Raw genomic sequence first — 25,076 nt, 5'->3', positions numbered from 1 at the left:
TACTCTGAGGTTCTTGTTTGCACATTTATATATAATTTCAAAAGTGCAATACTTGTTAATCCTCTTTGCTAATAATAACCTATTTTGTGTTTACACTAGAAATACCAATAGTAAAATATCTGTAGCAATAAAGTAACCCATATCTACATTCCCCAGACAATAAGTAAACATGCTACCAAGGAGATCACTTGAGGAAATTTACCTTCACTAAATGTAAATGTCTTTATTGGTTAGTTTCAGTCAATAAACACAAAATGATTAATGGGATTTAGTTTGCAAACTCCCTTTTATTCATAATTTGTGTTTTAATTCACAAATCTGTTACATACAAGCAGTTAAAACTGGTTATCACTTAAATAATGAAAAGCCTCTGGTATAACAGTCTTCAGGAAAACATTGTAAAACGGAGAAAACACAATAATAATCTCTTTGAAAGCAATGGTTGCAAACATCCAAGTTTTTAAGAAAATATAACTTTACATATATAGTATTTTAAGCAAGCAATACCTCTTACATAAATTCAGACAACAGAAATATGCAATCATATTTATTTTATGGAAAAATTGAAAATAATTTTAATTATGACCTAAATGCTTAGTCTGCTTAGATTAGATGCCGAATATAAAAGGCATTTCCCTAATTTACACCAGGTCAAAAAGAGATGAAAAACGGTAAGTAGGATTGCCATTACCAAATGTATTTAACTCAGGCTTTAGGGACACGTTGGAAAGTACCTCAGTCTAATTTAGAGAACTGAGCAAGAGGAGAACAGTCTTGAAATTTAAAGTTAAGGAAATAAGCTCTCAACTAAACTAGTGTTTATGGGAAAGTCATTTGCTTTTAGCATAACATGGTTTAGAGATTATTTTATGAACTCTAATAAATATTCTAGTACTTTAGATTTCAAGGGAAAAATACTTTAGAAGTAGCAGAGTAGACTGTCTGTCTCACTGGGGTGCTTCTAGGGGGTAATACTATGAATAACCCTCTTGGCTTGTGAGAGTGAGCCAAGGAAACTTCACAAGGGAATGAATCAGTGCCTACTGCTGAGAAGGAGTATGAGGATCTGGAATGAGGATCACCTACACCATTCACACAAGAGTTACTTACATGACATTATCTAGTAAGGTCAGTTAGCCAGTTCCCATGGTACATGAGATTAATGAACTAAAGCGGGGGAAAGCATTATTCTCTGAACTCAACTTCTGTTTCAATGGGAACACCATGGCACCTCCTGTTCCAAAGAAAGAGATAAAATACAAGGAAGAGGATGCTGAAATTTTTCTCTGATTTAGTATTCTCTGAAAAGATAAATTTTACATAATGGCAAGATTGTTTACTCAGAGAAAATTGATGAGTAACTGATTTAAGAGACAGACATTCAAGAAAAATATTACGGGAATACAATAACAAATTTTGACCTGATAAGCCTCATGCTGTTGTATAGCAAAACACTAAAATTCATGCAACACAGAAATTGGCCACATAAAGCATTTTTCTCCAGACTTCTTGGGTTAAAGAAAAACTTGTTTTCTTCTATTTGCTTTCATAACGTATTATTCTTGCTTATGGCTGACTTCCCCAAATTTTCCCAGCTATTTCTGATGAAAAATCGTTCTTCAGCAGAAGACCAGATAAAGTTACATGAAAAACATCAGGTATCTCTTGAACGCCTGTCTGCATGAAGAACAATCAACTGGATTACAGAAAACTGTTCCTTCAACTAAAATAGCAGGTAGAACAGGACAGAAATTAGTTGCCATTAGTATTCTTGTAATAAAATAAAGCTTGTTCTGAAACCACAAGAGGTGGTAAGAGGCTGTATAAAAGCTACTGGGTTCTCCAGAAAATGGACACAGTATAGAGAATGTGAGAGTATATAGAATGCACGCTTGAGTTATAAAAATAGACATGGTTCTCAGACAAAAAGAAAACAAGTACAAAAGAATTCTCCAAACATGAGCTATTTTTAAAAGACATGTTCATATAAAACAATAAGATGTTATCTCAGTTCCAAAGAGTAGTCTGTTCAAGTGTCTGAAGAGGGGAGATGAACTGAACAGCAGACCGGCCAAGAACCCAAAATGGATCTGTCCTCTCTTCTGTTTGGCAGTGTACGTTGGTGGTCACAGACTGCTTTTGGGAACACACATATGTAAAATGCCTGATTAGTTGTAGTGGTGGATGGACGAATGAGAAAACCCAGATTGTTAAGGAATCTCTGGAAGTTGAACACTTTTAGCTTCTACATTGATGGTGTTGCACATGAGAAATGATTCTAGGTTTCTTTACCCTGAATCAACCCTGCCATTCACAACTCATGCCCCATGCCCCATGGTTTCTGTCGTGCCCTAAAACATCAGCCTAGACTAAGTATGTCATAGAAAGTAACTTTAATCTTAAAGTGAGGAACAGACCAATAACCAGTAATTCATGCTCAGTACTCATAAATCACGAAGAAACACTGAAATCCACGGTCTGCCTCCTTTTAACTGCAAAGGAGAGATACCACGAGCTACAGGAAGGCATGAGACAAAGTCAAGAAGATATGGGTAGCAGCACCTTTCCATACCCGCTTTGATATTAAAGGAGCATTTCACTCCTAATTCCTTTCAAACACAAAGATCATCAGTTCAAAGAAAAATAAATGGCTCTAATATTAAAGAGTCCCAGAGAAAACTAGTAGTACATGAAATATGCCTCAGGGAGGCTAAAGGACAAGTTGCAGAATCAGGTAAGACCGGAAGAAGTGGCCCAAGGTCTTGTGGTTTTAGCATAGTACAGCCCTTTTCCCATCCAGTCAACTAATCAGCACCGTTCATGTCCAATGCAAAAGATTACTGGAGAGTAGCTCTCATCTTTGGTACCACCTCATGAGTTGTTCTCAGTTTGCAGTATCTGCGAAGAAACAGAAAAGCTGGTACCTTTGCCATGTCTGTAAGTACAAATGCTGGGACTCTGACTGGTGCAATCCTTGAGGCCAATTAATTAATACTGTAACACACAGGAGGGATGCAGCCAATCCCCAGGTTCCAGGTAATAGCAGCCATGCCCCCACAGGAGCGGGATCGTCCATCCCCATTGGTTAAGGCCTTCGGTTTGTTGTCCTTGGAGTGGAACAAAACACTGTTCCCATGGACAAGGAATTCCAGATGAATCCATGATCCTCATTTGGACAGGGATTTTAAGTACCAGATATGTCAGGCACAGAGACAGGCCTGGCCTGTGACCTTCACACTTGGAGAAGCTTTGATATTGGCAGCACAGATTAGAAACTTCTTAGTGTACTCTGGTTTTAGTCCCCTTTCCTGAGTGAAGCAGCCAGCAAGTAACCAGACTGCAATCCTCAGGGTTAATTTTCGCCATGGTCTTCCTCCACCCAGGCTACAATTTTTCCTTCCCATCCAGGGATGGCATCATCATCATGGAAAATCTAGGTAAAGAAAGAAACGAAAAGCCACAGTGAAAAAACAGTGATGGGGCTGGGGATTTAGCTCAGCGGCATAAGCCCCTGACTTGCAAGCAGGCAGTTGTGAGTTCGATCCCTGGTACCGATAAAAAGGAAAAAGACAAAAAAAAAAAAAAAAGAAAAAGAAAAAACAGTGATAAAGGCGGGGACTTCCCTAAACAACTGCTGCTAATAAAAATAAGGCCTCGAACATTAAGAACAAGAAAGTGTTGAAGAAACCCCATGGGTCATAGTCTATGTCCCTTTGATTTCATCTCAAAGTTTCAAGTAGTACTTTATATATTTCCAAGTAGTACTTTATATTTTTCAACATTTATGGAATGTTTTTTTTAATCCTGAATACTACTTTGCTCACGAAGACTTATAATTAGTAAATTGTGAATCATAGAGTACTTTGGTTTTCTTAGAGGAAAGCAGTAGGATATACACTTTAAAAATGAGAAAGGCAGTGGGCACAGTTGTGCACAACTGTAACCCAGTATTCAGAGTTTGCCGAAGTGGTATTACAAGTTCCAACCCCTACCCGGGCAATTTAGTGTGATCCTGTCTCAAAATTTTAAAAATAGCCAGGCATGGTGGCACATGATTGTAATTCCAGCACTCAGGAGGCTGAGGCAGGAGGATTGCTGTGAGTTGGAGGCCAGCCTGGGGTGCAAAGTGAGTTCAAGGACAGGCTGAACTGCATAGTGGGAACCTGTCTCAAAAAAGACAAAAAAAAATTTTTTTAATATAATATAAAAAAATAAAATGGGCTGGGGATGCAACTCAGTGCAAAGGCCCTGGATTCTATCCTAGAACTGAATAATAATAATAATAATAATAACAATAATAATAATAATAACAACAACACATAAAAATAAAAAGGAAAATTTTTGGTTCCTGGTACTAGAAAAAAAGGGTTAGAAAGAAGATCTATCTCTCAAATACAATTCTTTTCATTGGTTCATTCATTCATTCACTCATTCATTTCTGTTTTTTTTTTTTTTTTTTTTTTGGTCTTTTTCATTTTTATCGGTACCAGGGATCGAACTCACGACTGCCTGCTTGCAAGGCAGGCGCTTATGCCGCTGAGCTAAATCCCCAGCCCCTCACTCATTCATTTCTGCACCATTAACACAACAGGGTGATTGAAACATTAGTTTTTTAAACTTTTTTTCACTCCATAGCCATAATAAAGGTACATATGCTAAACATCAGAACCTAAAACTCTCTTTGAAGTCCGTTACTTGGTAAATGTACTAAAAGAGAAGCACGGGCCGAGAACATACACAAGGAGTAGAAATAAGCACAGGCGACGTCGGTCATTTTCATTTTGAGACACTACCACGGCGGCACATCATACAGTTCAGGATGTTTATGCCTGTTTGATTGTTTGGTTCTGTGTGGGAAGAAGTTTTCTAGGGCTTGGCTACTGATTTAAAGTTTCTTTATTTTATTGTCTTAGGTTTTTTATTTTCCCTAACAACACTATCTCCTGGTTAAAATAAAAATTCTAAAATCCTATCCAAATTCTTAGACAAAATAATTAAGTCCTAGCATCAAAGACGCTACCAACATGTTGGGCTACTTATGACTAACTAGATCACAGTCAGAAGCACCAGCAACTGCTCTGCCCTGACCGGAGAACTCAAGTACTTCTGAATAGGAGACTTTCGAGGTTTCAGGAATGAACAACAATACCACACAGACTCCCCAGAGTCCTGTACCTCTTCTTTGACAGTGCCAAACTCAGGATCCAGAGCTTTGAAGTGATACCGGTGATTCCCTTCCCGGTCAATAGCTGCTTTAAAATCCTTCAACGTTACCTCCCCCAACCTGTCACAAAAATAGAGAACCAAAATAGATTATCAATCAATAAGTTGGAAAGATAAGGTGTTCGCTTTAAACTCGGGCCCCTGCCAGAGTCGACAGGCAGATACAGCATGACCTTATTAGGTCACTGATCCTGATAATGAAGATAAAACTAAGATTGCAAAGCCTGGAAAACCAGACACCACTAGGAAGTGAAAACGGCACTGCACATTGAGTGACCTCAGATTTTTCTTTTTTTTTTTTTTTTGAGACAGCATCTGGCCTTGTAGTTCAGCCTGGCCTTAAACTCAATATGTAGCCTAAGTTGGCCTCAAATTTGCTGTGATCCTCCTGTCTCAGGCTCCAGAGTGCTTGCAAGCACTCTCCAGAGTGCTTGCATCACCACACCCAGTAAAAACCATTTCCGTTAGAAGGAATTAGGCAGTCATCAAATACTAACAAAGATCAGTGAGTAAAATCCTGGGAGTTCAAACTGCAATTCACGGCCTTCAGCAGAAGCTATTTCGAACACTTAAAAACTATTTTTCCAACCTTGGAGCATGTCTGCATAGTTACCGGGATGGGAAGTGCTCCTGCTGCATCCACACTTAGCTGTTTCTGTGCTTAGATCGTTAACAAGGCCACTGGTTAGTACAAAGCTGGGGCTGGAATCTCTGCCTCCTGGGCTTTTCTAACTACACATATTGCTTTTTAAATATTCTCCAACTCCTCATTGGAGCAGGCACTACTGGTCTGCCTTCCTTCCCTTATTCAAAAAAAAAAAGATCCCAGCATCTCACCTCTTTGGTATGTTGACCATGAAGGGCGTCAGTGACCGGTCAGTGAAATACAGCACTTTTGTGCAGGAGCTGCTGACAGCTGGAGAACTCTGTGAGTGAGGCAATTCTGAAATCAGAGAGTCTTTATGGTTAGAACACTGGATTTACATCACACCACTCCTCATTTCCCATTATTCAAAAATGTCTCAGGAGAACAGAGCTCCTGTGGTCATAGCAGCAAGCACCACGTCCATAGGGCATTGTCCACAGAAGTCACCACTAAGACCAGACGCACAGAGCTGCTCTGGGCATGGACGTTATCAGAAGGACCACGACTTCTCACTCCTTCCAATTGTGTCAGGGACAGCAACTGATCTTACCGGTACTGTTGTTAAGGATCAAAAGAGGACAGACAAAGCCTGGCACGATGTCAGCTGGGACACAGTCGACACACAGCAGGACCTGTGTTTCTGCCTGCATTTAGATTTTGGAGGTTGGTGGTAGGGGTTACTCACGTGATTCACGAAAAACCAACAGGCACGCAAAGCACAGGGCAAGGGAACTTTAGAAATTCACATCCCAAGGGACCGACCTTTCTAGTCTAAAAAACACAAGATCTACCTTAACTCTTAGTGCACAGGATCTGTGTTTTGGCCCCGTAGTGTTCCTAATTTATCTCAGATTTCTAATTTGTCTCTGTCCTTTAAAAAGGTACTTTAGTAAAAGTGTAATTAATTGAGTACTTATAATTAAGAGACTACAAAAGACCAAACAAACTTTATAATAGGACCAAAAAAATAATAATTAAACTTTTATTAAACTCTCTTCTGAAATTTCATTACATATATTTTATTCTTAACTTGTAGGTTCAAATTTCTCACCAAACGGGCAGGCAGAGGACACCACTTCTGGGAGAAGATTTAAAATAAGGAAGATTATGAGGGACAGACCGGGGAGAAGGACAAACAAATCTCCCCTTTGCAGAGCCATCACATTCAAAGATGCCAATTACCATGACACGCATGCTACGTTTTCCTTTGCCCTTGCATCTATCATAGTGCCCAGCATTCAGTGGTTGTTGAATAAATAAAATACTCACTTTTTGCATGAAATCATACAACCAATTCATTCAATAAATAGTAACTGAGCATCTTCCACCTGCTGCTAGATTCTGAGAATATAAAAACAACTCTATGTGGTCCCTGATTGCTAAGAGTTTATAATCCCATAAGGAAAGTAGGCACTATTTCAAGTTACAATACACTAAAATCAAATTCGTATACTTAATGGGAAGATTGAAGATGGAGAGGTTAATTCCAACTGGAAAAGATCAAAAAAGAAAAAAATTCTTTTAGAATGCACCTTTGAAAATCTTAACACTGAGCTGGGAATGTAGTGGGATAGAGCGCTGGTCTAGCATGTGCAAGCCCTGGTTTGATCCCCAGCACCACACACACACACACACACACACACACACACACGCACGCAAGCACACCATGAGTGAAAAGCTGCAAAGGGCGCTCCAGGAAAAGAAAAGAACATGAACAAAAAGCATAAAATGGGATAATGTACTCAGGAAACCATAAGTAAACCAGTAAGGCTGGAGCATAAGGAATACACCAGGCAGTGATGGGTAACACAGTAGGCAGGAGGGCCAGACCACAGAGAACTCTGGTCAACAGGCTGAGCCTTGAAGGTATTAGTCTTTTTTTTTTTTAATCGGTATCAGGGATCAAACTCACGACTGCCTACTTGCAAGGCAGGCGCTTATGCCGCTGAGCTAAATCCCCAGCCCCTGAAGGTATTAGTCTAGAGCTAGGGGGAGAGACTATGATCAGATTTGCATTTCGTTTTGTTTTGTGGCACTCGAGATCGAACCCTTGAACCTAGGAAACACTAAGCTGCATCTTCAGTCCTTTTTAGTTTTCAAAATTTTGAGCCAGGCTAGCCTCTGACTCGACTCCTCCTGCCCTAGCCCCCTGCGTAGCTGGGATTACAGGCAAGTGCAACCATGCCCAAACACACTGGCTTTTTAGAAAGGTTAAGGCAGCAGCAAAGTTTGGACTGGATGTTAGAAACTCTAGAAGCCAGCAGTCCAATTAAGAGGCAATGAAAACAAACCAGAGCACTGGATCTGAAAAATCTTTAGAATAAAAGCCTTGAGACTAGAGATACAGCTGGACACAGAGGATAAACAGGAAAAGTAAAATATAATGACATTTATAGTTTAAAAAGACAGATACATGGTAACATTATCTAAGACAAGGAAACAGAAGTAAACTGTGCCATCTATTTATTCATTTAAAGTATTTGAATGAAAAATGAAAGCAAGGCATGGTGGAATACACCCGTGATTCCAGTACTCTTGGAGGGGCTGAGGCAGGAGAATCTCAAGTTCCAGCCTAGCCTGGGCAACCGGGCAGCTTAGTGACTTGACCAGAACATGCACAAACTAAAGGCTGTGGTGGGGTGGTTGGAAATATAACACAGGTTCAATCCCAGTACTGCACAAAAAATATAAGTCAAAGACAACGTTTACTGGGTACCTATTATATGTCACGTATTATAAATACACAGATAAATTAAATAAAATCCTGGCCTTGAGCAGTTCAAAGTCTAGTGAAGCTAGAAAAACTTACCGTACAATGAAACACACAGGACAGTAACGTTACTGCCGCCTGAACTGTGCCCTCCCATCACCTGATTATATTAGAGAAGAAGGTGATTAAGGTAAGTGAGATTGTAGGGCAGAGCCCTGATCAAAACTGCTTCCCTCCTAAGAAGACACACCAGGCATGGCAGAGTGCGCCCAGATCCCAGCATCCTGGGAGAGGCTGAGGTGGAGGGTGCAAAGGTCCAGGCCAGGTTAGACAATTTAGCAACTTGGTTGGTCTATTTCAAAATAAAAAATAAAAACAGGAATGAGGATGTAGACTAGTGCAACAGCCTGAGTTCAGACCCCAGTATGAGAGAAAGAGGGAGGGGGAGAGATCGAGAGACACAGAGAGACACACACACAGAGAGAGAGAGATGATTTCAGTCATGCACAGTGCTGCTCAGGAAGCTGAGGCAGGAGGACCACAAGTTTGAGCCCAATCTGGGAAACTTAGTGAGGTCCTGTCTCCCTAAAAATAACAACAATAACGATAACGATAATAATAGTAATAAAAAGGGCTGAGGATGTAGCTTAGCGTCAAACCCTGGGTACAACCCCCAGTATTGAAAAGAAAGACAGCAAAGAAAGAAAGACAAGATAAAACAGACAGACTCCAGAGTCATCTCCCTCCCTCAGAGGAGAGCTCGCAGAGAAGGCAGACTTCTGCAAACCAGGACAAGGTGGCTCGCCAGAACTAACTATGCTGACACACGAGTCTCAGTCTCAGACATCCAGCCTCCAGGACTGCGAGAAAATAAATTTGTTGTCAAGGCCAGACTTTTGTCTTTTGTCACCGCACCCTACACGGACCAATCCAAGTCATACACAAAGTTAAGAATGTCAGAGAAGTCACAACGCAAAACTAAACAGAAGTCTGGAGGAAAAAGGTGGTTAGGTAAACAGGTCATCATTAACACTAGTAAAAGCAGTTTCAGATGGCTTCTGACAAGGACATTTCACTTTAGAGTACAGATTTATGATCTACGTATTTAGAGCTATTTTGTGTATGGTAGGAGTCTTTGTTAATGGGTTTTAATTATTCAAATACCATTTTTGAAAAGCCTGTCTCAAATGTATGAATTTTTTTTCTGAGACAGAGTTTTGCTTTGTGTTGCAGGCTGGCCTGGAACTCACTGTGTAGACCAAGCTCTTCTCCCACTCGCGGTGATCCTTCTGCCTCAGCCTCTGGAGTGCTGGGATTACAGGGTGAGTGGCCGAACCTCGCTGTGAGTCTTTAATCCCTTTGCTACAACTACATTGTCTTAAGATTAATTTATTAGTCTTAAAGTGAAGACAGTGTGCTCCATCAACTACATGGTCCCTCTTTTTCAACATTTTTGTGTGGGGGGGATTAATTTTAGTCCCTTTAGTGCTCTGATAAATTTTAGAATCACTTTATTTGTATCTACAAAAAGTCCACTAGATTTTCATCAGAATTATATGGAAGCTATGGATCATTTAGGAAAGAATAGTTTAATATTATTGAGTATGCTAATTCATCGGCGTATTTTTTTTTCTATTTTTGTCTTTTTGAGACAGGGTCTCACTATTCAGTTCAGGCTGAGCTTGAGCTCACTTTGCAGCCCAGGCTAGTCTCAAGGACACGCAGCCTTCCTGCCTCGGCCTCCCGAGTGCTAGGATTACAGGTGTGCACCACCACACCAGCCTCCATAAACATACCTAACCATTAATTTATACTGTACTTCATCTAATGTTTTTACAGTTCACAGCATACCACTGCTGCATATATTTTATATAGTTTATACTTATTTTATGGTTTTTGGTACCAGCATAAATGGTTCCTTTTTAACTTTTCTATTTCTAGATATTTATTGCTAGTATATAGAAGTACAATTGACTATATGATGACCTTGTGATCTGCAAATATTCTAAACTCACTAATTGGCTATAGGGTTCACTGTAGGTTCAGCAGGATTGTCTACATAATCCGATCATCTCTAACTAGAGATAGTTTTGTGCCTTCTTTTCCAATCTGGTTTGTTGTTGTTTTGTTTTGGGGGGTTGTTTTGTTTCTCTGCATCTGTGATCACTAGAGTTAGTGATTTTGGTATCAGTAATGAAATGTGTTGGGAAGTGATCCATCATCTCTTCTGTTTTATGGGAGAATCTGTGTAGAAGTGGTATTTTTTCTTTAAATATTATTTCTTCTAGTCTGATCTGGTCATGATGGAGAGTTTCAAACTACAACATCCTAAAATCCGGATGGAAGATTTTTTATTTTTTTTGTCTTTTTCCTTTTTATCAGTACCGGGGATCGAACTCACGACTGCCTGCTTGCAAGGCAGGCGCTTATGCCGCTGAGCTAAATCCCCAGCCCCGGATAGAAGATTTTTAAACTAAAAATTCGATTTCCTTAATAATTATAAAATTCTTCAGTTTGTTTCCTCTTGAGTAAGTTTTCAAAGTTTTTATCTTTCAAGAAATTTATTCATTTCATCAAAGTTGTCAAATTTACAGTTGTAATATTTACAATATTCCTTTGTTAATGCCTTTAAACTCTTTAAGATCTATTATGAAGCATCTTCTTTCATTCCTAATCTTGGTAATTTGTGACATCTCTTTTTTTATGACAACGGTTTATCAATTTTGTTTTTGAGGTGTGGACTCACTGCAATCCTCCTGCTTCAGCCTCCGGAGTGCTGGGATTACAGGTACACGCCCACTCCCACGACACATATCAATTTTATTTAGCTTTTCAAAAAACCGATTTTCTGATTTGACTGTTTTTTTCCCTTTCTCTTTTTAGTGTCATTTACTACCATTCTTATACTTATTCCTTTCATTTATTTGGTTTAGATTTCACTTGCTTTTTCATTTTTCATGGATCTTAAGGTGGAAGGAGCTCACTAATTGAAGACTTTGCCTCTTGTCTTCTGTGTCTTCAGTGCTGACTTCCCTTCTGAGCAGTTTTACCATAAATTTTGACACAGCATGTTTTCATTTTATTCAATTTTAAACATTTTGCAAATTTCTGACCTACAGGATACTGTATTTAGAAATATGTTCTTTAATTTTCAAATATTTGGGGATTCACAGATGTTTTTCTGTTATTGGTCTCAAATTTAATTCCTTAATGGTCAGAAAACATACTCAGTATGATTTCACTCCTTTTAAGCTTGTTGGTCTTGTACTACAGATTATCTTGGTGAACTTTACAAACACACTTGAAAAGCAGCTCTTCCTACCATCATTAGATGGAGTATTTTCTAAATATGATCACAAAATTATAAAAATAATCAGTTGATTTGATAGTGTTGTGCAGGTTTTCTAGATCCTTATTGATAGTCCATTGATTACAGCTTTGAAAAAAGTGTTCAGTCTCCACGTGTACCTGAGGATTTCTTTCTTTTTGTTAATTTTGGCTTCCCATGTTTCTCAACTCTGATCACACATATTTAGGATTGTTACTGCCTTTTTGATGAAACTGATCATTTTTATCCTTGTGTAACTTTTCCTTCCCTTTCCTCTCTCCTTTTTGCCCTCTCCCCCTCTCTCCATTTCTTCCTTTCAGGTACAGTACTAGGGATCAAATCCCTACCCGCTGAATTACAGCCCCGGCCCTTTATATTTTTTATTTTGAGACAGGTTCTCACTAAGTTGCTAAATTGTCCAGGCTGGGCTTCAATTTGGGATCCTCCTGCTGGGACTATAGGCATGTACCACCATGCCTGGCTCTCTCTCTCTAGGTAGAAACAGTTCTTGTTCTAAATTATACTTTGCTGGATGCTAATATCACCTCACCAGTTTTCTTTTGATTGGTGTTTCCATGATGCATCTTTTTCCATTCTTTTACTTTTTTTTGGTTCCAGGAATTGAACTCACAACTTTGCATTTGTCAAGCAGGCACTTACACCGCTGAGTTAAATCCCTAACTATCTACTTTTTTTTTTTTTTTTTGTCTTTTTCCTTTTTATCGGTACCAGGGATCGAACTCACGACTGCCTGCTTGCAAGGCAGGCGCCCATCCCGCTGAGCTAAATCCCCAGCCCCTACTTTTTTTTTAAACAGGATCTCACTAGGTATCCCAGGCTGGTCCCAAATTCACACCAATCCTGCTTCAGCCTCCTGAGTGCTAGAATTACAGATGTGTACCATCACATCCAGGCATTTTATATGTGTGTGTGTGTATACGTATTTATATGTATATACAATTATATTTAAATAGGCTTTTATAAACAGCATATAGTTAAGTCTTATTTTTTCATCCAGTTTTACAATTTGCAATCTTTTATTTGATATGCTTGGACCATTCATGTTTGATGTAATCATTATATATTTAAATAAAAACCTACCAACTTGTACTAAATACTTGGTTGGTGGCATTCAAACTGGAGCTTAGACAGGCTCCTCTCCCAAGAACTTGAACACAGCACCTTTCCCTCTTTGAGGCAACCCTGTTAACCCCATTACCCTCAGATGCTCGTACTGAACAGACGTTACCGAGGCAAAGGGTTCAATTCCTGAGTTGCCCTTAGCAGAAGAACCAGAGTTAAAATACAGCTTTGCTTTGCTCCAAAACTGCATTTTTCCCAGCCGACTAGTAAGTATGATGCTGGGGAAAAAAGAAACCTTAGTAAGTGGTAAAGAGCTAATACAATCTATAACTGATTTTTAAAAAACTGCTGTCTTAGTTGTTTTGTATTTGTCCTGTGATCTTTATCTTCTTTTTCACTTTGTCTGTTTGGATTAAGAAAAAGAAAAAGATAGCCCGGGCTGGCCTTGAACTCACAGCAGTCCCCCTGCGTCAGCCTTCCAAGTGCTGGGATTGTAGGCATGAGCCACCACGCCTAGTCTGATTTAAGAATTGTACGTTTTCCTTTTTTCTTTGTCCTCCACATGGTCTTCAAAGTCCAGCGTGCCATGCGTTTTCAACTTGGATGTGTCATTCCAACACAAGATATATTTTAACAACAAGATTTTCATATTCCTTATTTTTGGTACTAGATTGAATATGTTTAGAATTCTTTTTATCTCTACTATCAACTTATCTGTTAGTCTGAAAAATTTAGTGTTTGCTCTTAGACTTAGGACTGTGTTTTAAGTAGTCACAGAACCCTTTGTATTTCTATTGGTGCTAGGGATTGGACCTAGCACCTTGGACGTGCTAAGCACACATTCTACCCTTGGGCTGATTTCCGGCCGACTTTCTCTTTCTCTTTGTATTAGTACATGTTTGCAGTACACAAAGGTTACACTTACCAGGGGGAGCTGCTCCCTCCATGTCCAGGACACATTTTAATCCTTTTTTGTTAACCCTCCCATCTGCTCCTTCTATCCGCTTCCCGTCTATGGAACCTCAGTTTCCATTTTTCCTCCCATTCCCCTTCCCTCCCCTCTCCACCTCGTGTGCTCCTTCCCATGTGAGAAGGGTCTCCCTCCTGCCTAGCATCTCTCATTTATTCTGGTCTTTATTTATATTTTGGGTTTCTCGTATAAGATGCAATAGTTAAGCTGTGCGTCTGATTTCTTTTGCTTAATATGGTCTTATGGTGCACCCATTTACCGACAAATGCCTCAAGTTTATCTTTCTTTATGGCAGAGTGGTTCTCCCTTGTGTATAAACACCACATTTTCTTTATCCATTCATATGGTCCAGGCCCAACTTTCAAACAATAACACATGGCTTTACCGCAGGGTAAGGAACTTAGGACAGTATAATCTGAACTCCTCCCTCCCCAATTTTGTGCTAATACAGTCATGCATTTTACTTCTCACATGCCATGCAGGCACCAAACAGCAATACTATTTTGCTTTAAACAATTTATGCTGGAGCCACTAAGGCTGAATACACATGCAGGGCTGTGGCGTGGCCCGGGCACGGGTGAACTGAGAATGAGGAGACACCTCAGGGGGCAAGACAGGTCCCAGCTGAGGCCACCTGGAGAGGTTCTGGACAGTCTTCCTTAATTAGCACCGTCTGTTGCTCTGAGGGGTCCTTGAGCCTCTCCCAAGGTCCTGCCCAGGTTTCCTGTGTTTTCCACTCAACTCCTTGCTTGTTCTGATTAAATACGGCCGCCCAGGGTCAGTCAGCCGGTCAGCTAACAGCGTTACAAGCTCTGCAGAGGATTTTAGTCCTCCTGGAGCCCTAAAGACCACGTCACTTGCCACATTCCTTTGGGCCTTCACCATGTACCCATTTGGGGGGTGGGGGGTCTAGGCACAGACCCCAACAATTTTATCTTCTAGTTAATTAAAAGTAATAGCCTTTAATATTGACCTTAAAAAAATACCGACCTCATTTAACCATTTCTTTCCGTAGAGACCAATTTATTTCTAGTACTGTATTTCTTCTGCCTAAAGAAATTCTTTTAACATTTTTTCTTTTGGTCTACTTACAAGAAAGTCTCCCAGTTTTTATCTAAAAAATGGATTGTTCTCTAGGCATACAATTCTAGGATTAAAGGAATTTGTTTTCGTTTCAGTGCTGTGAAGATGTCCCCCCCCATCCTAGCCTGCATAATTTCTGAGGAGAATTCTGCTCTCATTCCTATCTTTGTTCTTCTAAAAACACATAATGATTTTTCCCTTCTGATTGCCGCAAGATTCTTTCTGCTGATTTTCAGCCATCTGAACGTGGTTATCACTCATCCTTCTAGAGGTTCTCCAAGCTGCTTGAGGCTGTTGTTTGATGTCTTCTACTATTCTTTTGAAAAATTTTGGCCGTTAGTCCTTCAAGTATCCCATCTGCCCCGTCCTTGCTTTTCTTCGTGGATACCACCTTTCCACTTTTAATCTCTGTGGTATTTTTTCCCTCACGTTCCCTTTTCCTCCAGGTGCTGGGCTCGATCCTGGGCCTGACTTCTGCTGGACCCTCAGCTGGACCCCAGTCCCATTGCTAGCCCTTCCGCGGGTACCGATGCGCTCACTTGTGTCCTGCCCCGTACTCTTTTCCTCTTTGTGTACAAGTTTGGGTAATTTCCTTCCTTCCTTCAAGTTTTCTGGTTCTTTCCTCAGCTCTGTTGAGGCTACTGAGGTGTTTGTTGAAGGCAATCTTCATTTATTCTTATGTCTAGCTTTTGTACTTTACTTCTTAAAATAGTCATTATTAGAAAAAGAAAAAGGCCCGTATCTATATATGCATGATGTCAACATTCTCACTACAGTTTTTAACATTTTAATCATAGTTATAGTTGGTTATAGTTATTTTTGGTTGAGTCAGATCTCACTGTGTAGCCAGGCTGGCCTCAAACTCGTGAGGATCCTCCTGCCTCAGCCTCCCCAGTGCCAGGCTTATGGATGCGTACTGCATCACGGTTACTGTGCTTTAAATTTCTTGTTTGATGATTTCAATCTTTAGCACACCTGGGTGTGGCTCTGCTGTTTACTTGGCTCTCGACTATGGCTACTGCTGCTGTCACTGTTTCGCGGTTTTAGGGACTGAATGCAAGGTCTTGTCCTGAACTCCATCTTCAGCTCTTTATTTTTATTTTGGCCTCCTTTGTCTCAGCCTCCAGGATGCCAACCAGACTGAAGAAGACCTGCAGACTTCAGGGCAACGTGAGCCACGGCCACAGCTGCGCCGACAGAGCCTGGAAGCCCCTAGAAGGCTGGGGTAATGCTGGGGCCGAGCACCACCCAGGATCAGCTTCAGCAAACAGCCCTGGGTGACCCCAGGAGGGCTGCTCTGTGCTGCTCCACCTAGAGAAGAACCAGAGCTTCTGCCTGACTGCCAGCCTCGATAAATGTGGACACTGGTCAGTGAGCAGGTGCAGAAATGCCGCCAGAAACAAGACCGGAGCAGCTCCCCTCACTGAGGGATGCAAGCAGGCTGCCGCACAGCCCTGGGGAGAGCAAAGCAGCCGTCACTGTGAAGGCCAATGCTTCAGCAGAAGAGCTGAGACGATTAAGGTTTGGGGGAACCGCATCTAGGTGGTTTGAAGCCACACAGAGAGAGGTATGAAGTAAAAAAATTTACTTTTATTTTTATTTTGAGACATCATCTCACCAAGTGTCCAGGCTGTGCTCAAACTTAAGATCTGCCTGCCTCAGCCTTCTGGAGTGCTGGGATTACAGACATATACCACCATGCCTGGCTAGGTTCTGTATTTTAATATGGTTTTAAAATTTTTATGGTTTAAAAATTTTTAAATTTTTATTTAATATGGGTTTAAAATTTTTTATATCTTGTTTTGAAGTCCCATCAAACTGTTGTTCTTCTGTATCCATTGCTTTTATCATGCTGTATCTTTTTTTTTTTTTTTTTTTGTCTTTTTATTGGTACCAGGGATTGAACTCACGACTGCCTGCTTGCAAGGCAGGCGCTTATGCCGCTGAGCTAAATCCCCAGCCCCAACTAGTGATTTCTTACTGTTTATTTTTTTGGAAATTCTGTATTACTTGTACCCTTTTACTGTTTTGTTTTGTTTTTTTAAATTAAAAAAAAATTTATACGTTACATTGCAAACTAGTTTTAGTCAGCATTTGCTCTTTTTTTGAGACAGGATCTTGCTATGTAGTTCAGGTTGGCCTTGAACCCACTATGGAGCCCATGCTGACATTGAACAGATAGCGATCCTCCCGCCTCAGCCTCCTGAGTGCTGAGATTACAGGCATGCACTGTCACATAAAGCTGGTCAGCTTTTTGTATTTGGTTTTTTGTTTGTTTGTTTTTGGTACCAGGATTGAACTTGCAACCTCACATTTGCCAGGTTGGTGCTTAGGTCACTGAGCTAAATCCCCAGCCTGTTTTTTTTTATTGGTACCAGGAATTGAACTCAGGACTGTGCGCTTGCAAGGCAGGAGCTTATGCCACTGAGCTAAATCCCCAGCCCATTTGTTTGTTTTTTAACAGCAGACTATATTTATTAAGAGAAAGAAAGTTTCTATCTGAGACAGAGACAGAAGGAGTCCTGAATGGGTTGCCCTTATATTTGGTTTTTATAAATTATTTAGATAGCTTTAGGTTGGGCCTGTGTAAAAAATTAAGCAAATGTATTAAACCAGAAAGGTAAGATGTAAACTAAACCAGACATTGGCAGACAGGGTAGATTTGCGGTGAGTTGACATGGGGGCGGTGTACAAGGAGTGAATGGGAGACAGATGGAAACATATTCTCTCTTCGCAGCCACTAGGTGGTGCAAACACTTGCAGGACTTAAACTGAGCTCAACGCTTGGAGGAAAAGCTCCAAAGACTTCGTGCATCTACAGAAAAGTGGACTTTTTGGTACGTGTGCTATCTGGGACTATAGGATGGTGTGTGTGTGTGTGTGTGTGTGTGTGTGTGTGTGTGTGTGCGCGCGTGCATGTGTGTTAGGTACTAGGAACAGAACCTAAGGGGGAGCAACTGTTGAGCAGTGTTCCCAGTCCTTTTCCAGTTTTTTCAAAATTTTCACACAGGATCTCACTCAGTTGCTCAGGCTGGCCTCAGAGTTGCAATCCTGCCTCTTGAGTAGCTGGTGTTACAGACATGCACCACCACACCCAGCTCTGTGCGTATTTTTGTTTTAAATATTTTGAACTTTATTTTCCAGACAGCTAACCCAAGTCAGTGTTTCCTGGCATGTGGTTAAAACTCAGGCTGAGTCACAGTCCTCACAGTCACAGAACTGACACAACTCTAATACTGTTAAGGAAACCAGAAAAGTCCTTCCCCGAGGTTCTGGGAGCATGACAAACACTAGTCTGGTCTAATGTGCCAGGAGTCCTTGCTGAGCAGTAATCAGTACTTACTTGAATGAGGAGGCCAGGACTCCCGGTATTCGCTACCTGCTTGACTTCTGGGTGATTTGCCCCGGACCTGGGGAGCCAAACAAAAATCACGAGACTTAAGATCGAAGCACTTAAACAAGACATTTAAACCATAAAGGGCAACCTGAACTACGTAATTTTCTACCACCTCTTCTTCCACCGTAGCAGGATCCCCTCTATCCTAATCATAGTCATGTATATTTACAAAAGGCTTTTTGGTTTCCAGTGCATTCTCCATATATTTTCTCACTCAACACCAAGCCCGTGTGAGGGAGAGCGGGGCAGAAAGTGCGGTAGAGACCTTGGCTACACAGCCACTGAAGGCAAGTCACCAGGAATTCCTTCCTAGGATCGTCTTACCACGATGAAGCCAGCTCCACGCAGAAGGAAACCAAGAGAAAGCCAACGAAATTTCAGCAAGATCTCACATATCTTTTAGTGATGCCTTCGTCTACATCAACACGCGGGTCCCCACCAAGCTCCCTGGGGAGACCCGGTGGGAGCGGCACCTTTCTTTCCTGTTTCCTCTGCGTCTCCATGGCGCGCAGGCGCTCCATGAGGCTGGAGATGCCCTGCTCCAAGCTGTCGATGGTGTGGTGCTGCGGGTCGTGGCCGCTGAAGCTGTTGCGAAGGCTGCGCAGAGCGTCTCGGACAAGCTGCAGGTCGCTGGTCTGTGGGCAAAGGAAGGAGCTACCGGCATGGTGCAGTGCCATGTTATCCCCCAAGCCCTAGCAGTAGGCATAAACAGACGAAGCCTAGAAAGGATCTAGAAAGGATCCTCTATTTTTGTGAAGGGAATTTTTTCTCTTCGGAAATAAGCCCATACTCAGTCCACTAATTCCTAGTTTTCAACGGGTAGTGCCTCACCTCTTCACACACCTTACAGATGCAAGAATTAGGGGGCTGGGAGTGGCATGGTGATGCACGTTTATATTCCCAGCTACCTAGGAGGCTGACGCAGAAGATACTGAGTTCAAGGCCAGCCTGGGCAACTTAGCAAGGCCCAATCTTGAGATATAGTTGAGCAATAGAGCATTTTGCTAGCACATGGAGGTCCTGGGTTCAATTTCCAATATGGAAGGAAGGAAAAGGAAGAGAGAAAACTAAAGAGTGAGAAAGAGAGAGAGAGAGAGAGAGAGGCGAAGAAAAGAAAAAGCAGGTAGGGGCCTGGAATGTAAAGGCCGGCCCAGCGCTGAGAGCCAGGACACTGCTCTGGTTTCGGCTGGACGCGGCAGACGCGCACTCTAACCAGGACCGACCCCTTTGTGAGTGATGGAGGCAGCTCCTTTCCCCGCCGTTGGAATAAGAAAGCCATTGCTCTGAGAGTTGTAACTGTTGTAGCTGGTCACCTACAATAGCAAGAAGAAAGTGCTTGGTAAACAAATAATTCGGAACCAAATTGCCTGTCATATTTTTTTCTTTATAGTTATCCTCCCTTCCTGTCATAGCACTATTATTTTTTTTTTATTGATACCAGGGATCAAACTCACAACTGCGTGCTTGCAAGGCAGGCACTTATGCCGCTGAGCTAAATCCCCAGCCCATTATTATTGGTTTTTTGAGGCAGGATCTGCATATTTAGCTCAGGCTGGCCTCAAACTCACCACGATCCCAAGTGCTAGGGTTACAGGTGTGCACTACCACACCTGGCTTAGGGTACAACTCTTCATCTGCTTAATGTTTCCATTAAAATGTAAGTTTCAGGTGCAGACAGTTCCTTTTTGCTCACTGCTACACCGATGCTGCATGTGACAGTGGGCAGGCTTTATAATGAAACAGAGACCTCAGCCAGGGGTCCCCAAATTACCCTCTGCCACAGCCAGCGGTAAACATCAGAATGCTGCTCCTGCCCCTCCTGGCTGTGCTTTATAATGAACAACGATTAAGTTTTTGTGCTTGACTCGGCCAGGTGGATCTAATAGAACTGTACTGCTATTTATGTGGGTTATGCTGGCATTATCGCCATCTTCAGGTCATGCGATGAGGTCATACGGGGTAAAGCTAGAGTTGAAGTCAGATTTTCAGTCTGTACTTCTCACCCCGTACAGCCTCCTAACAAACCAGCCTGTGCCTTGGTTCAGCTCTGCACGAAAAACAGAATCCACCTCTTTGTCTCGTAACGTGGAAGGGAGAACCCACATTCTAGGTTACCTCATCTGCCTCTCTTTTCATACAGTGAGCCAAAAGGACATCTTTGTGTTCCAGCTCCCGTTCTAGATCCACCTGCAAAGCAGAGATTAAATTAGAAGAAAGCTCCTTCAGGTCAAAGGTGCAGGCAAGTCAGTGGCTGAGCGTGCTGTGACCTGCTGGTAACTGGCATCCGAGAGTTTCCGGAGTGCTTCTTCCAACTTGGCCTGCTGCTGCTGGAGAAGCCGATCCTTCTGCCCCAGCTCTTTCTGCAAGGGAGACACAGCTTTGAGACGCAGTGCAGCCGACAAGGGGCAGAACAGCTTTTGCGATGTGTTTTCTGCTCAAGTGAAGCAGAGCCTCAGAGGGACAGGCTGTTGCTCAAGCCCCAGCAGGAAGACCTGACACACCGTAAGTCTCACACAGTACAAAGGGTCCTTGGAAGGGTGAAGAGGAGGAGAGCTCTGTGTGAAGGACGAGTGTGTGCTATCGATGCTTCCTAGGTAACCTGCCACCTAAGCTTCCAGACTTTTCCCTGCTCTGCTACCCATTCTTTAGGGATGGGGACTGAAGGGACATTTTTAAAAGGTTTCTTTCCAGAATGCAAGGATGAGGAAAGAGGAGCCCCAGTAACAATGGGCCATTCATAAAAGGCCACGCGGAAGTCACTTCCAAAGCAATACTCATTCTTACTTTATATTCCCCCAGGAGCCGGTTCCTCTCATCTAGCTTCCTCTGTAGATCCACCTGCAAGGGTAAGAAAGGAATCACTGGCATGGGGGTGTTGTACGTCAACCCCCTTGTGACTGGGGTTAATGTTGCCAGTTGAACTGCACACCACAGGAACAGCATGGGTGTGATAAAAACCACACAGCTGCTCTCCATCTCTTTGGTAAGATCATCAGACTGTAAAACAACTATCTAACCTCAGTTTCCTTGACACAGAAGGAGTTAAGGACCTTGCTTTCCAGCATGCTATGGGCTTCCACTAGAAACAGAAATGTATCTGATGGAGGATATAAATAATTGCAGACACGGAGGGCAGGAATTCCAGAAGCAAGTTAAGAGAGCTAAGGATGGCAGCTCTAACGGAACCTACGCGCCATCCTGTTTGGCTAGTGGGGACCCCTGAAGTCAGAGTTCACGCATTTAACTCACATTCTGGTTATGTAGTTCATCTTTGTCCATAGTTGCTCTCAGCAGTTCTTGTTTGAGCTGCAGAACAGATGTGTCCTGCTGGGTCAATCTCTGCTGCAAGGCATCCTGGGAAAAAGCAGCATAGAATTTTTACAGCCTCAATCAGCCAGTTATTACAAGTTACTAAACCCTTTACTGTGCATTAGTTCTGGCAAACTGGGAAACAAAAGGAGTATAAGGATCTTGCCACAAGCTGCTGAGCTGGGATTTTCTGTCCTCCTCTGCGACCACAGCAACTAAAGGAAAATCCTATCCACTGTCTTAGGCTGTGGGCCGCTGTTCATCCTCCCTGTACTCATTCCTGACAGCATCGTGCCTCACAGAGAATGAGAGCCACGGAGCAGACAGACCTGGACTCCAGTTACCCATCTACCACTTCCTACTTCGGTGACATTGACCTTTGACAACACCCTCTTCTTCCTCCCACTCTGGCTTTCTTATCTACACACAGGCATGTAAGCACTTAATGTAATTTAGCGCTTTTTCCTTCTATCTCTGTATCCAGTTGCAACTTGCTAGAGATGGCTCTATCCCGCTCCCGGCACTGCTCACAAGGAATCGCTAGAATCTCTGGATTCCAGAGTCAGCTGCTGCCCCGCTTCCACTGGCCTCCACTGCCTCCTCTGGCCCAGGACTGGGATTATAGTCCCTTTGCTCAGAAGTCCTCTGGGAATGATGGTACCTCTTCTCAATTTCCTAGGATCTGACCAGCTTTAAACTATCTTTGCCTTAGCTCGGACCCTCTTGTTTCCTACTATGCCTTAGAAGAGGTAGGCAGGCTGTACATACTGTAACACATTCCTCTAACAACAATGACTTCAAATAGAACTCAAGACATTTCTCTCTTCACAGACTGCAAATAGATAGTGTAAGCTATGCGGAATATGTGAGTCCATTCTTAATCACGCTGTTTGCCAGAACCGCACACGACAAGGGCAGTCGAAGATGTCCCTGGCGTATGTTAGAGGATTATTTCCAAATTGCACTCCATCAGATGTTAATGAGTTACATGGGACAAAAGGTAGTTCTGTGACTAATAATTCTAAACTTTTATGATAGAGTACACTTTGGAAACATATTACTGAGTTATATTCTAAGCTTGTCTGATAGGCAGGGAAAAAGAGAAGAATGGTGTCTTTTCTACTTCTAGGTATTTACTAAGCAGACATAGTCCTGCTGGAGGAAGCAACATAGGATCAAGGTGCTTAGCTAGATCATTGTCCTGGCAAAATATTGGAAAGAACCTAAAATACCATCAACAGGAGACTGATTAAATACATTATGATATAAATATGGGATACTATGCAGCTGTATGAAGACCTAGGAAGGCCTTTACTGAAACTGAATGATCTCCAAAATACCCTGTTTATTTTGTTTTTGTTTACTTGGGTTTTTTTTGGACTTTTTTGAGACAGGGTCTCACTATGCAGTTCAGGCTGGCCTTGAGCTCACTCTATAGCCCAGGTTGGTCTTGAACTCGCAATGATTCTCCTGCCTCAGCCCCCCGAGTGCTGGGATTACAGGCGTGAGCCACCACGCCAGGCTTCCAAAATATACTGTTATGAGAAAGAAGCCAGGAATAAAGCTGTATTTATAGTCTTTTTATAATTTGGTAAAAATGTGGATTATTACTAACTATTCCAAAAGTAAGTAAACTACAACTTAGAGAGAGAATGGAGGCCACACCCCCACAGCGGGAAGGGGCGCCATCGTGAGTCATAACAACCAGACACAGCCTTCGCAAAGCAGATCCACTTCCACACGCCTCACTCCTTGCCCACCAAACCCTTCCTTGGTCAGCAGCACGGAGCCTGCTAAAAGACCCCCAGCAAACCCCAATGATCCTCCTAGAACCCAACTCTCCTGCTCACCAATGGACTACTTCACCTTACCGAGACTTTGAAGAAGGAGCTATCTCCCTCTTACCTTTATCCCTTGTAAATTTCTGGCTTCTTGTTTACATTTCAGCAGTTCTTTCTGAAACCAAATAGAGTTAGGTCAGATGGTGGCATCTGGGTTGCTTCAGAAGCATTACCTCACTCAGTCAGCACGAAGACAAAGCCCAGTCGACTGTTCCATGAAAGACTAGCCCTCTACTGAGGCAGAAAGCAGGACCCACTGAAACAGGAACACGCCCATTCTGTTGTTCTCTGAGGCCCCTGCTCTACTGTCCAGGTAGAGAGGAGCTTTGCCAACGGAGAAGACACTCTGTACATTCCCACCGGCTCCCTACAGCAAGGAATCTTTGCCAACAGGAAAACCTAATCGTGGTAATCTAGAGCCTTCTCACTGAAGTGTGTATCTACATACGCTTACCCCAGTGTCCCTGCATCGTTATCTCAGGTGCCGCATTCAGAAAAGTGTTGGAAGGTTTTGGATTCTCTAAGGCACTGTTCTTTGTGAACCAAACTAAACCACATTTGGCCTGATTGTGAAATACTGACTACTTTTCTCTTACAACAGATTAACTATATCTATGATTGTCACTAAAAAAGGAGATTTTAACCCAGATTCTGCTCTCTTCTTTTCCTAATGCATCACACAAGTACTCTGTATAAAGACAATGAAATTCTTTTTTAATGTGCAGTACTGGGCATTGAACCTGGAACCTGATGCATGTTAGACAAATGCAACATCCTGATCCTTTTATGTATTTATTTTTGTTTGTTTGCTTGTTTTTGAGAGAGGATCTCATGATAACCTTGAACACCCTATGTAACTAGGACAGGCCTCAAATGTACTTTTTTATTTTGACACAAGGTCTTGCTAAAATTGCACACGTTGGCTTTGAATTTATGATCCTTCTGCCTCATCCTCCAGAGTAGCTAAGATCCTTTGAAAACAGAATTCTTAATCTGGACTGCAGAGAAGGGCTCAAAAGTTACACTGCTTGGACTGAGCTTAAAGCTCAGTGATAGAGTGCTTGCCTGGTTATGCAAGGTCCAAAGCTTAACTCCCAGTACCACAAAAATAAAGGTTATTCTAGGGCTTGGGACTTAGCTCAGTGGTGCAGCACCTGCCTGGCAAACACGAGGTCCTGAGTTTGATTCCCAGTATCCCCCACTCCCCAAAAAAGGGTTATTCTAATAAAAACTCAGGTTCTGAGTATGTGTGCATATTACTGGGGAGAGAGCTAATGGCTTTAATTATACATCAATGATCCCCCAAAATGTAATACCCTGACCTAGGAGAATTCTGGGAGATACTCATTAAAAAGTCTAGTTTTTTTCTTTTATTTCTTTTTTTGAGACAGGGTCTCATTTTGTAGTTTAGGTTGGCCTTGAACTCACGATGTAGCCCAGGCTGGTCTCAAGCTCCTGGCAATCCTCCTGCCTCAGTCTCCAAGTG

At 42.1% G+C, this 25,076-nt stretch overlaps 1 protein-coding gene across 10 annotated transcripts in view; it reads right to left on the bottom strand.

Moving 5' to 3' along the window:
- Positions 1–267: 267 nt before the first annotated feature.
- Dixdc1 (DIX domain containing 1) overlaps positions 268–25,076 on the bottom strand; it is a 75,502-nt gene continuing 50,693 nt past the window's right edge. For 9 of the 10 annotated variants that reach the window (XM_003472695.5, XM_013155480.3, XM_063255749.1 and 6 more), the window contains 11 exons: positions 23,655–23,705; positions 21,690–21,794; positions 21,225–21,278; positions 20,708–20,800; positions 20,556–20,627; positions 19,664–19,753; positions 18,914–19,075; positions 18,387–18,453; positions 6,061–6,166; positions 5,176–5,284; positions 268–3,433 (listed from right to left, as the gene is read on the bottom strand). In XM_003472695.5, coding sequence (XP_003472743.4) covers positions 3,353–3,433; positions 5,176–5,284; positions 6,061–6,166; positions 18,387–18,453; positions 18,914–19,075; positions 19,664–19,753; positions 20,556–20,627; positions 20,708–20,800; positions 21,225–21,278; positions 21,690–21,794; positions 23,655–23,705 — 990 coding nt within the window. In that variant the 3' untranslated portion in view covers positions 268–3,352. Of the gene's footprint in view, positions 3,434–5,175; positions 5,285–6,060; positions 6,167–14,954; positions 16,498–18,386; positions 18,454–18,913; positions 19,076–19,663; positions 19,754–20,555; positions 20,628–20,707; positions 20,801–21,224; positions 21,279–21,689; positions 21,795–23,654; positions 23,706–25,076 lie in introns of those variants that run through there. The other variant, XM_013155482.3, reaches the window with a different exon arrangement.

The sequence above is a fragment of the Cavia porcellus genome, unplaced genomic scaffold (assembly GCF_034190915.1).
Source record: "Cavia porcellus strain 051 isolate PalLab524CR breed Dunkin Hartley unplaced genomic scaffold, mCavPor4.1 scaffold_9, whole genome shotgun sequence".
Taxonomy (NCBI): domain Eukaryota; kingdom Metazoa; phylum Chordata; class Mammalia; order Rodentia; family Caviidae; genus Cavia; species Cavia porcellus.
This window is presented reverse-complemented; position numbering and strand designations above follow the sequence as displayed.